Source organism: Nyctibius grandis, chromosome 5 (assembly GCF_013368605.1).
Source record: "Nyctibius grandis isolate bNycGra1 chromosome 5, bNycGra1.pri, whole genome shotgun sequence".
Taxonomy (NCBI): domain Eukaryota; kingdom Metazoa; phylum Chordata; class Aves; order Nyctibiiformes; family Nyctibiidae; genus Nyctibius; species Nyctibius grandis.
This window is the reverse complement of record NC_090662.1, coordinates 32,509,319-32,523,161: the sequence shown is the minus strand read 5'-3', so window position 1 is coordinate 32,523,161 and position 13,843 is coordinate 32,509,319. Positions and strand designations below refer to the sequence as shown.

At 37.6% G+C, this 13,843-nt stretch overlaps 1 protein-coding gene across 1 annotated transcript in view; it reads right to left on the bottom strand.

Annotated features, from left to right (window-relative positions):
* The window catches only part of DOCK4 (dedicator of cytokinesis 4), a 269,438-nt gene that overhangs the window by 41,193 nt on the left and 214,402 nt on the right, over window positions 1-13,843 (bottom strand). The window contains exons 28-32 of the mRNA XM_068400425.1: window positions 9,592-9,667; window positions 7,890-7,990; window positions 7,166-7,224; window positions 4,863-5,011; window positions 3,193-3,278 (exon numbers count right to left, since the gene is read on the bottom strand). Coding sequence (XP_068256526.1) covers window positions 3,193-3,278; window positions 4,863-5,011; window positions 7,166-7,224; window positions 7,890-7,990; window positions 9,592-9,667 — 471 coding nt within the window. The remainder of the gene's footprint in view (window positions 1-3,192; window positions 3,279-4,862; window positions 5,012-7,165; window positions 7,225-7,889; window positions 7,991-9,591; window positions 9,668-13,843) is intronic.

Here is a 13,843-nt window from a genome sequence, read left to right as displayed (position 1 = left end):
CCCTAACTCACAGACATCTAATCCTAGAGGTGCCTTAGAACATCTGGATGTCTACTTTAGAATACAAAGTACTACAGGTACCTCGCTAAAGCCAGAGGTTCCCTCATCTAGTCATATGGGTCGAAGTAAAATTTTACTGCAAAAGTTCAGAGATCAGTGAGGAGCTACCCAAATCCCACAAAAATATTCAGAAGGGCTTGGAAAGACTCAGGCAAGACAGAGTCTAACAGACTGGGCAGTGCTGAATTCAGTCATGCAATTGGGGGAAGAAATTAAGAAGACTGAAGACAGCACGGGAGAGGTAGCAGTCACCACCTTTTATATAATAGCTTCATGGCTAGAGAAACCACCCACTAGCTGGCAAAGCTCAGTATGAAATGCCTCTTCAGCTTGAATGTCAGCTTCAACTTCTTCAAAGAGAAGCTTCCTCATCAGGCCTCCAGTGAAGCTCACTAGCCCAGGTTTTGTTCTTTGATAACGTGGCCACCTAACCTCCAAAACTGAAATGGCTCGTGTTAGGCCAAACTGGAATACAGCTACAGAAGTAATAAACGGGCAGCATCCATCAGATTCAGAACAAAAGAGCTACTTCAGTATATCCCTTGGCTTCCAAGGATTTTGCTCTAACCACCAACTGTTTAATAAAGTGAAATCATTCTTTTCCCTATGCTAATTAACTCAGGAATTCAATTGCAGTGTTACAGTGTAAATGTAGATCAGGACACTTTTCATACCACGATTACACTGGGTAGCAATTACAACGTTTCTCATGATAGCAAAATGTTCACCACTCTGTGCTTTGCATCTCTTCAAATGACATCAGGAGCTAATCACTGAGTGGTCACATTCAAGTCCCTAGAAAGACATTGATTCAAACAAACAGCAGTTATCTTCCTCCTGCTTTCACTGTCTTTTCATTTGATAAAGATAATTCCATTATAGGCAGTGAAATCTAAGCACATAATATTTTAGATATGTCCAGAGATGCTTATAATTTGTCCTTGAAAATAGAAGATGTTCAAAGGAAAGATGCAGTGATTGTCTCTGGAAAAAAAGCAGTTAACGTGGGAGTTGAGAGATTTAAATTCATTTTCTGATTCACACAAAATAAACAAAAAGCATGACAAAACCTGGAAGAGTCACACCCACTGCAGTTACTAGATTGTATCCAAAGTAGGTGTGTGCATCCCCTTGGCTCCCAATGTACCTATCAAAACCAACCATGCTGAATCTGCAGAAAGATCAGGTAATATTCAGTAATATTTAGGTAATATTCAGGTAATATTGCTTTTGCTAAAGACTACAAAACCACTGCTTGCTGCAAAACTATATTACTGTTTCACAGTCCTTGGGTACATACCACACCTCTGTCACTTCAGCCTAAACAAGTCTACTTTCTTGCACTGTCTAAAGACACTCTAATATTGCTTAGTTTAAATTACCCCTGGAAGAAATAAAGAAGGAAATCTCAGGCTAACTGACCCTGTCCCTTGCATTCAGCTCCCTAAACTGTCTGTCTGATTTTAATCATTTTCCTTCACCTACCCTAGAATACTATGTCATCCTCCATTTTAGATTAGGGTCTTCTGCAAGCTCTCCTCCTGAGAGGTGTTAATGTATGGAGTCAAATCAAACTCAGATAAAAAACTAATGATAAATACTATTTTATCTTAAGCTGGAAGTGACCTTGAGCAGTTACTCTGAAATTTCCCAAAGAGTTTAGTCTTAACTTCTGTTATACCAGCACAGTAACAAGTATACTGATGCTGTGAGACATTTTGCAATTTAAATTACTATGACTATGTCTTCGGCATTTAGATTTATAAAAGGCTCTCACCATTTTTCACTGTATGTTGTTTAACATCCCCCAGTTTAAATCTTAACTCAAAACCATACAAAAATAGGAACTATGTTTCATACCAAAATGCTTTCTTATAGAATTTTAAGTTATTTCAGTGACAGACATCCTGTGTATTTTGCACATGAAAATGAATTTAGACTTCATTTTAAATTAGAGCTTTTCCCTTAATGACTTAATTTTGAAGTTAGTATACTGCTACTAAAATATTGAAATCATCTTACCTTTTATTATCTTTACTCAGATTATTAAAAATTTCATGAATAATTACAAGAAAGTTCTGCTTTAGCATACTGTACTGTTTACCATTATTTATCCATTTCCATAATATTCTGCCTAATCTCTCTACCCACTTTTGCTTCTGTAAATGATAATTATTTAGGAACTCTATTTTTTTCAACTCAGTGTATTTACAGATTGTTATATGTTTGCTATTCACAGACACTGAGGTCCGAATGTTGTTATTTAAGCAAAGACAACAGAGCTAAACTAATAATTAAAGAAGAAGGAACAGTTAAGAAGGCATATAAACAGCAAAATATCATGTGTTTAATAATACTGAAGGTTACACAGCTTGGAATCCTGAAGAGGAACAATACATCTACTAAACACACCAGAAATAAGTGAAATCTTCCACTTAGGTGGAATTGAGTTCTGAGGAACAACAGAGACAGAGTTCAGTTAGTTATTTTGTACCTGTACTCTGTGACAATCATTTATTTCAGTCAATGGGAAAACTTATGGCAACCTTAGGGACTTCAGCATTATTATTAACTTTTCCTATTGGATTTCAGTGATATGTCATTTATTAAAATATACTAAAAGCTTAATAAGTAATTTATAAAAGAAAATAATAAGAAATAATCTTATCAGAATAAATAAAATTGTATATATCAATCAAGAAATCAACAAGTGACATTACACATATGAGTACAAGTTTCTGGCAATAGAGCATTACTTATAAAACAGCTTTTTGTTGAGTTCTCATGCCTTGTTTTCAAAATGCTCCATTTGAGCTCTACCTGCACCCTGTGCAATTATGAAGCATTTCTTGCTTTTCTGATTTTAAAATTAGTAGGTAGAGAAAGAGAAGGTTCTGTGATATAACAGATTTATGCTTTCCCAGTTATAGCTGTATGCAAGAAGTACAGCCAGACTTTACAGATGCCATACAACAACCATAAAATGTTTTATTTCTCAGATTTTCAGGAAAAGAAAAAAAAAGAAAAACGAGATTCACAACTGTTTTAAGCATTGCTTCTCTACAACGACATTAGCATCTGATACAACCAACTGAACTCAAGGAATTAGCATAAGATAAACATATTACTCACATACTGTTGAAGAGCTCTCGGTATGTTTCGTCACCTTTACCTTCCGACATGAGGCTGTCCAGTTTGTCAATCAGCTTTGCTTCCACCTGCAACATATAAGTGTGGTGTAAACAGCTTCTTTTCCCTTTAATGAGATTAGAGAAAATTGAGGGAAGATTTGTTTTTATGTAAGGGACTTTGCTAAATGCATATTTTAGAATTATTGGTCCATCATGTAAATCGGATGATAAGTCACTTCATCTCTTTGAAGCTGTTATCATTCCCAAGGTTTATAGGGTTTTCTTTTTTGGTGGTGTTTTTTTTTTTTTGGTGGTGTGTTTTTTTTTTTTTTGTGGGAGGGAGCTAATTTAAATTGAGCAACGTGACTTTAAAACTACAGGCTGAGTAGCATTTGCTGCTGCTAAGGCAGCTATCTATTTATGGAGTCACACAAAAAGCACACAGCCCAAATAAATTGCCTGAATTCTCACTTCAGGGCTGTAAGCACAAGCCATTTTCTTAGACTTCAATAAAAATATCATCTTCTCTGACCTGCACTCAACTCTTTATAAATTAATTTTTATAAATGTCTGTTCAGAACACTTGGGGGCTCAGACTTACTTTCCCAACCTTCCTTACCTGCCAGTGTATTTGGTTAGAAATCCAACTTGCTGGATTTACGTATTAGCTACCAAAGAAACTTACAGAATGTATCTGGTGGCTAATGACTTCTTCGATGCATATTTTTAAGTGTATTGATTATAAAAAAATACAGAGCTGAGGCTACACTGTGTTAATATTTCAAACCTCCCTTTTAGCAGTAATATATTAGCAACCACAAATCTAGGGGAGAAACCAAGCTGTTGTCAAGACTTTTTATTAGAGAATAAATCTATTACAATTTACATTTAAACCCAAGCTGGAAACACAGAGAAGCAGAACAAGGGGATTTTTTCCTTCTCACTCCTTGTTAACATTTCTGTGGTGATTTTAACAATAAGCTTACATATTGATAGTGAAAAGCTATCTATGTACATCACATGCACTCCTCCGTTCTTAATAGTTTGTTTTGTGTTTCAGATGCAGCTCCCACCCTAGGCATTATGATTGCCTGGGAGTAATTCAAATACTGCTTTCCGTCATTTGAAGCAGCAGGAAGGAGGGCACTGAGAAATGGTTTGAGGCAGTCTGAAAGAACTGAGTGGGAGCTGCGGGAGCAGATGGCACACTTGGTTCTTCCTTCCTAGCCCGTTAAGAAGGTATTTGAGCAGCAAGAATCCTTGGATCCTTACAGAAGAACATTCCTCAGAAGGACCATCTGATGTTTTTTCATACTAACCAGAAGGGAAGCTAGTTGAATCCTATCTAACTAGTAGTCTGTACTGTTGTAAAGCAGAGATGAAAAACCACCACCACAAAATCCGCCTTGTTGAAGACAACTCAAGTTTTGTTCTTCACTTCAGCAGGCCATGGATTTTATCCCTCATCTTATATTACTAACATGATAGCATTAACTGGAGAATCTTACTACCCCTGCAGGGAGTAAAAAGGGAAAACCCTGGTAAATCCCTCTCCAACAGGTATAATGTTGTGCCTGCCTTCTCCACCCTGAACCACCAGTGGTTGGGACCAGCACTCTCTGAAGTGCTTGAATTTCAGTCCTGTTTTATAAACAGCTTCACATACAGTACCTGTTTAAAGTTGCCACTTCGCCTTTGCTCCCAGTCCATCATGTCATGGAAAATGGGAATCATTACATTCCTCAGGTCTGGCTGAGGGATCAAGGTCACTTCCAGGAAGGGGCCAATCAATGCTGGAATAAAGTGAAGCTTGTGTTCCCCTAGAATGAAAATGAACATGAACTTGAATGTGAATTGGGTGTCCTGTGAGCTATCAAGCAATCCAAATACCATCTGAAGAATTAAAAACTAGCACTCTAAATGTCTATAGATGTTTTATCTCATGTCCATCACAGCACGGACTATTTCTTAAGCCCAAAAGGTGCAAAAGAAAGCTGCAGACAGTAGAAGAATCTAAGGCCAACATAATTTATCAGATTTTATCATGCAATACTGAGTTCAGAAGTGACAGTGGGTTATCTGTATTCCACGTTAGTCTTCCAGAAGGAGAACAAAGAGAGACAAACCCCTCTCTGAGCATTTCATTTATTTTTCACAGGAATGGTTTGCTTTCTAAGCTCTACTTTCTTGGGTTTACAAAATGGTTAACTGATATTACATGCTCATCAAAAAGAGGTAAGTACTTTGATTTTTACCTATCTTTAGTTTTGTGAGTACAGAAATGGAACTACATATTTTGACTGCAGGAAAGGGAAGATGTGACTCAGCTGTTCTCAAAACAACTCGCTTTAAAATCAGTGCTAAAACATCTTCCATTAACTCACCATATTCTACTTAGCAAAAGCTACAAAATTAAGTTCTTGTCAGGAAAGCTAGAAATGGCATACAGTAAAGATGGGCCATTTAGTTTCAGTTGTCCAGACATAAGACATCTGATAACTTCAGAATAGGAGGATTATGAATCACGATGTGCTGACTTTCCAAGCTGGGAATTCATTTCCATCCCAGCCTACCTCTGGATGTTCCAGTGGGCAGGAACCCCTGTCTGCTGCTCTGTTTGGTCTTTGTGTTTGTGCAAAGGAAATCCAGAATTCCCTCTGCTGGAAACAACCTGGGATGCATATCCCTATGAAAGCAAGGTGACTGTGCAAGGATGAAGGCTTATGATGACTTACTGCTAAGAGAACTGTAAAATGCTGACTAGCATAGCACCAATTATATGAAATATCCTGACTACAGTATTTAATTGGACACATTACCAGATGAACTCCATATTGTACCCCACAGAAGTCATCCCAATTGAAAGGCATCATGATTCCCTCCTTGTCTGCATACTGAGTTTCATTCAGCAGAAAACACTGTGAGTGGGGAGGTGATGCACACTAAGGTCTTACCCTAGCACGTGGGAAGGAGATGGGATCCAGGAGCGGATCCTTGCTATACCAGTTTGGAAATACCCATCATGTATCCAAATAATTTAGAGGGATGCCTTAGAGTGAGTAAGCAATACTAAATACTGTAAATCAGTAGACTATGCTGCACAACAAATGTTAACAGGATATTAATATGCAAATATTTCTTATTTTGAACGTTTCTCTTTCTAGTACAGGCTGATCAGAAAGACCATGTTTTTACAACTACATATCTTGCTGGGGAAAAGATTTATAGAATTGAGATGACAGTATCTCAGTAACCACCAATGGCCTTCATATCATTAATGAACCTTTTAACGTAGTGAACTATTGAATAATTGAAATATAACGACTACAAATGTAGTGTCCAAATCTTCTACTCAGTTTTGATTTTCTTCCCAAACAACATTTAATTGCATTTCTCTGAGGCTCATACTGTTGAACAGTTTGCACAGTTATTACTTATAAATATAAAAATGCTCCTAAGTTTATATCCAAGCATATATTTTCCTTGTGTTGTCCAACGTGTCATTTATACATCAGTTACTGATTCGTTTATGCCTTTATATTTTAGTGCAACTAGGACTTAGGGGAAGATTTGATGCAAGTCCAGCATCTCAAGAGAGCTTCAGAATTAAGATATATGTCTGTTCCTTAAACTGTTTGGCAACAGAAATAAAATTGTGAATGTAAGTATATTTCTAGGCATCATCATTCTGCCCAAAAAGAGCAGTTCTTTCTTTTCTAATTTTCTCTGATGGTATTCTTTCAGTTCTCTTTGAAGAAATAGGGATAGGTCAGATACAATATCAAGGCTCAGAAAGCTGAATTCAGCTATAAAGAAGGGAACTACAGATGACTAGGGTTTTCCTAAACTTGAATCAAGACTTCATGTGAACTTAATTATTAACAACTCCTCTATCACTGGCAAGAGTATTTAATAGGTGAAGAAATAACTGTTTTTCATTTTATGACCTACTGATGATGTGTTTAATTACTTACCTAAATTTTGCCACATGCTGAAGATTTCACATCCCATTGTTACCCGCATGTCACCATATCTGCAACGTATTAAAAAATAAAGCAAAACAGTGAAAGAACATTTAAGAAAATCAAGTTCATATGCCATCATGTGACATTGTTAAATGAAATGTCTCATTTGTAGTCCATAAAAAACTACTTTAAAAGTGATAATTTCTTCCAAGTTTTTGCTCTTTCCATTGTACCCAACTAAAACCGGATTCCTAAACCTGGGTTTGTTTGCAATATTGTCAAAAGTCTCCATTCTTTCTAAATGCTATACCTCAGTAACACAGCTGTGAAGCAAAAGCTATTTTTTTGCAGTACTGTGCTGTAGTTCTCTCTCTGAGAACAAATAGTTTTGCTTCAGCTTAAAGAAATGCAATTAACTCATACAGACAACAGTGCAGTGGCAGAAACACCTGAGCCAGTGTGAATCAACTTATGCATGAACTGGAAATTAGTGTTGGCACTGCTACAACATGGCTATTTTTCTCCCAATATCTGAACCAATTTGGGCACTTCTACGAAGGCTGCTATCAGCTCTGAAGACCTATACAAAGGGCCAGAGCCAACTCTCATTCTAGTCAGTGGCAATACTGTTACCATTATCTTTTTGGCAGGCCTTTTTGCAATCTCCCGTGCCTTGCATTTTGAGAAGTGTTTGATCTATTACAGTTTTCTAGAAGCTGACAGCAGTACTTACTTTTCTAAAACCTTTTTCTTCTTGGAAGGTGTGAACATCTCCAGTTGCAGACATAACTGGTTTATAAAAATGACAGCAAGAAAAAAGTAGGAATCCCATATCTACAATAAGCATATGGCATTTGGTTATTTCATTTTCTCAGTACCACCATTTTAAGACCACTCAGGATGTGAATTTTCAAATCACATCACTTGTTTCAGTCTCAACTAATAAATTACTCAAACTGGTTTTGACTAACTTTCTTTGCATCCAAATATACATTTCACGAACCCCAAAATGTTCAGCAGAAATATATCTGTTTTACACATTCCACATCTCTTAAATGTAAAAGTTTCAGAGCTGCAGATCACTTTTTTCATCCCTCCAAACCAGAAAACCTTACCTTCTAAATTTTGAAACATTTTCTTGGTATATTCAAATAGAAGACTACAAAAAGTTATGCCTTTAAGTCCAAAAACCAAAAAAGTCTGACACTTCAAAAGCTATCACATAATGGAATTGTCATTCTCTGCCCCATCCTACTTTATAATATTATTTGCAAGTCTCATTTACTGCAGGCTTCACTGGACAAAACCAAAGCCAGGTTTTGTTAACATATTGCAAATATACAGATGTTTTGTGCACGTGCTTTATGAATCAGATGTTGAATCTTCTACTTAGAAGATTTAAAGATAAATTTAAAGATAAAGTTAAAATACGTTAAGATATTAATTATTATAACCTAATTGTAGATGCTCCATGGCAGGAGGAAGAAAGAAGTGTAGAGGGAGCACTGCTGCAGACACTGCAGTTCTGCAGGATAGTAATAACATTGCTAAGCAAGTTTAAGGAACATCGATGCCTTGTCTACAGGTAATTCTTTTATCAGCTTTAGCCTCTGAACTTGTGGAACTTCATAAAGGATTGGCTTCCTCATGTCCAGTTAGTCAAGTAGATAAATCTGCATTTCCACAAATCTCTCCAACAGGAGTCTGGATTTTCAGAGGTGCACCCACAACTCTGCTGGAAGTCAACAGGAGCTCACTGTCTTCTCTAGGAAGGAAATTCTGCACTTTTAATGATGAAGCAATAGGACTAATGTCTCTTGGTTGGGCAGAATATTCGTTCAGGTTTCTATGGGAATGGGTCTTTTTCAGATGCATTCCTAGGTCTTCTCATACGAATCTTAAAAGCATCATTCTGTAATTCACGGTTTATCATAGGTGCCATATCTCACTATATGAGGTACTCACTAACATCTTTAACTACATTCACCATGCAGTGTCATAATTTTCTATTTGTAATTATGCAGCACGTAAATTGGTCTTGAGAGAAATTCCAGAAATGCAAACCCATATTTTTGATAAATTTGCATCAATTCAAAAATGGAATAATTTTCCTTTCTGCAATAACTCCAAAATAACAGACAAATAATAAAACTATTCTCTATAACCCAAAAAATTGCTATGCAAAAATCCTGAATAAGTAGTCTAACACGGAGGCTGAAATAACAAAATGAAAAATAAGAGGAAATTAAAAAAACCCACCGCACTCCTGATTTTTAAGACAGTCCTGTATTTAAGAAAAAACTTCATCTCTGAGCACTTGAAATTGCTGATTTAGTATATGTTCTAGCTGTTTAGATGCTGGAGCTAAGTTTAATAACAACCAACCAAGCCACAGGATGATGTAGCAGCTATTGCATCTGTCTTATGTACTCTACCTTGTAATCAAAGTTTTCATTTAAGAAGTTTTTACGAAGGGCATCCGAAAGGTACAAGACTGTAGTAATGATCACACTGGGAAGAAAAGAATGAAAAAGACAGTAGTTTTCATTTAGTGGAAATTCATATTTAATACTCAGAGCCAGACAATTTTCCAATGAAGAAACAGACGTAGCATGTACAGTGGCATTAAATACTACCTTTCCGACCTATACAAATATCTGACTACTAACAGCACCTATTGACAGAAAACATGCACATTAAGAAAAAAAATAATAAAAATAGGTGTGATGTAAGAATGTGTGCTGAAAACAGATGTTCTGTATAGAAGAATAGAATTACTCGAAAAGACAAACCATAAATTTTGTTTTGCCAATAACGCTGATATCAGATTTAATACATACTATGTCCTACTAGCACTAATATATACAGTTGGGCAATTTGCTTTCAGCTTTCCTGGTACTGACAATATTTGCATATAGATTGTAAATACAAAATATCTAGTATTTACCAATATACAATATTGACAGTCCTATGGACTCTCAATCCATAGATTGGATGACTCAAGATCTCTACTCTGTACGTTGCAAATGATTACATTGCCCTACATTGACACCTGCCTGAATTATATTAATGTATCTTAGATAAATATATACAACCAAAATCCTTTCACAGTGGTTGTCACCAGAGGTCAATGACAGCCTTGTTCATTGTAGCAACCAAGTTTGGTAATCTACAGAAACAGAATATCCTTAAAGATTATTTAATTATAATTCATTTTAATCATTTAACCCTTAAGCTAACCTCTGCAGCACTTGTGTCTATCAACATATTTAGTCAAACCAAAAATCCATATAAACCATTACACTATTTTTGAAAGTAGTCAGTAGTGGATGCTTACGGAGGAGGAAAGAAGATAAACATAGACAGTTCTTTTCGCTGTAACACTCACATATTTTACAACAATCAACTGTCTAAAGACCTTCTGAGAAAAAGGTTATACCTACACATTTCACATACCATAATCTACTATTAATACATCTAGTACTTCTTTGAACATGGTTCTTGACCTGTATGCTGTTACAATGCTGAAATTTGTTTCCCTCTCCATACTTTGGACTTAATTTTTTACTATTTTTGCAATGCATTCAAGATAAAACATGTTTTATTAAATATAACAACTTCAATATATATATATATAAATGGTATAATATTTTTCATCTTCACAACACTGAAGAATTATACGTTAACCAACTTACCCAGGACATAAATTATATTTTTCTTCTGGCACTTTTGACAGATTTCAAGTTTATAAATACAAAATGGCTATGTATCATTTAGCTTATTACTAGTTCAAATGTTTGCTTCCCTTTCTCTGCTTTTAAAATGACCGTCCCTGCCAACTTTACCTTCTAGTTTGATGTCTGAACACCTGTAACAGCCCAGTCTGAGATTGTTTTTAGAACACCTCTTGAGTCTCAAGTTTCATTCATTCCTAGTTCCATTGCTCAAATGTCATTTTCATGCATTATTTTCTCAACAATTATGTTGTAGCTTTTCTGTTCAAGTAGTGTTCCATGTTTAGCACTGATCTGTATAGTTTACCCCACTTTCTACCAACAGGGAGTTATAGTGTGTGTACAGCACTCCCTGTTGCAGCATGGAAGACGAAGTGAAACATTAGCAAATTGTAATATAAGCAAAGCAAAGACTCAAGGCATGGATAAGAGTCCTGTCATTCTTCTTAATTGTGCATGACTTAATTTACAGCCCGCATGTTTCACAAAATGGAAATAGTTTGCATATTTCAGGAAGATATTCTGATAGAAAAGGTCAGTTCATCAGAACTATTGCTATGTAAAATTTCAACCTAAGTCCAAAGTAATAAAACCCTGAAAAATTGTATGCAAGAGAAAATGCCAGAAGATCTCGAGAACTGCAACCATATTGCCAAGTTCACATTACATAGTTCTATTTCCGTCTGAGACAACTCCTTTCTTGCAACATTCCTTCCACGGCAAGTGAAACTGAAGAGAAAGATCTGCTTCAATTCTTACGAGAAGAAAATTAGACTAGAAATCTGAAATGCAATTTTAGAAGATTTTTTTTTCAGCATTTACCTGAGGTAATACAATAACTGCAATGCAAGTATTTCTTGCTATAGGTAACATAGCTCAGTTTTGATTTATTTGGTAAGCCAAAGATATGATATGGATTAGTTGATAAAATGTGGGTCTGTAGAGTCAGAGTGTATATGATGTAGATAAAAAACTTTAAAACTGAATCACAGAATCGTCTTGGTTGGAAAGGACCTTTAGGATCATCGAGTCCAACCATTAACCTAACACTACCAAGTCAACCACTGAACAATAACCCTAAACAATACCCTTAAGTGCCACATCTACACATCTTTTAAATACCTCCAGGGATGGTGACTCCACCACTTTCCTGGGCAGCCTGTTCCGATGCTTGACAACCCTTTCCATGAAGAAATTTTTCCTGATATCCAATCTAAACCTCCCCTGGTGCAACGTGAGGCCGTTTCCTCTCGAACCGTCGCTTGTTACCTGGGAGAAGAGACTAACACCCTCCTTGCCACAACCTCTTATCAGGTACTTGTATAAGCAATAAGGTCTCCCCTCAGCCTCCTTTTCTCCAGACTAAACAACCCCAGTTCCCTCAGCCACTCCTCATAAGACTTGCTCTCCAGACCCTTCACCAGCTTCGTTGCCCTTCTTTGGACTCTCTCCAGCAGCTCAATGTCTTTCTTGAAGAGAGGGGCCCAAAACCGAACACAGTATTCGAGGTGCAGCCTCACCAGTGCTGAGTCCAGGAGGATGATCACTTCCCTAGTCCTGCTGGCCACACTATTTCTGATACAAGCCAGGTTAGCCTTCTTGGCCACCTGGGCACACTGCTGGCTCATATTCAGCCAGTCATCGATCAACACCCCCAGGTCCTTTTCTGCCAGGCAGCTTTCCAGCCACTCTTCCCCCAGCCTGTAGCGGTGCATGGGGGTGTTGTGCCCCAAGTGCAGGACCCAACACTTGGCCTTGTTGAATCTCATACAGTTGGCCTTGGCCCATCGATCGAACCTGTCCAGATCCCTCTGCAGAGCCTTCCTACCCTCCAGTAGATCAACACTCCTGCCCAACTTGGTGCTGTCTGCAAACTTACTGACGGTGCACTTGATCCCTTCATCCAGATCATTGCTAAAGATATTAAAGAGAACTGGCCCCAACACTGAGCCCTTGGGAACACTGCTTGTGACCGGCCGCCAACTGGATTTAACTCCATTCACCACAACTCTTTGGGCCCGGCCATCCAGCCATTTTTTTTATCCACCAAAGTGTACGCCCATCCAAGCCATGAGCAGCCAGTTTCTCCATGAGAATGCTGTGGGAGACTGTGTCAAAGGCTTTACTAAAGACCAGGTAGACAATATCCACAGCCTTTCCTTCATCCAGTGAGCGGGTCATCTTGTCATAGAAGGAGATCAGGTTAGTCAAGCAGGACCTGCCTTTCATAAGCCCATGCTGACTGGGCCTGATCTCCTGGTTGTCCTTTACATGCCTCATGATAGCACTCAAGATGATCTGCTCCATAATCTTCCCTGGCACCGAGGTCAGACTGACAGGCCTGAGGTTAGAAAGATGAAGCCATTATCTTTGACCCACAAACTGTTATTCTGAATCCACAAGAGAAACTAAAATCAGGTAGGACAGAAAACATTGAGAGTTCTCTTTATAATGTAGGTTCTATAAAAAAGGCAAAAATGCACAAAGCAGAGACAGCAGCCAGAGGACAGATGGACAGCTGCCTGAGCCGGTACAATATTCACGTTCCAAGTTGCTTCCCAGCCAATGATTCCAAAAACAACAACATTTATTTAAAATCCGTCTGAGTATCAAACTAGAAAAGACTGAGTTTGTGACAAGACTTGCTTTTCTTCCTCTTACCACCTGCCACAAATTTGCTCAGAACCACTGACCGTTTTACAGGAGAAAAACCTCTGCTTTTAGCTACTAAATTATTCTGGGCTCCATACACAGAACGCTAACCCAAGGTTCAGTCAGGGCATTTTTGACTTTTCCATCAAATTTTCACAGCAAACCTTTCTGCAATAACCTGTTTGAAAAATCCAAAGCAGCCCCCAGAAGTTCAACAACTGGTTTGCTGCCTGGACTGTGCTCTGGCAACCTGGCTTTTGCCTGGGCAGCCAAGGGTAGAAAATCAAAGCTTTCTTCTTCC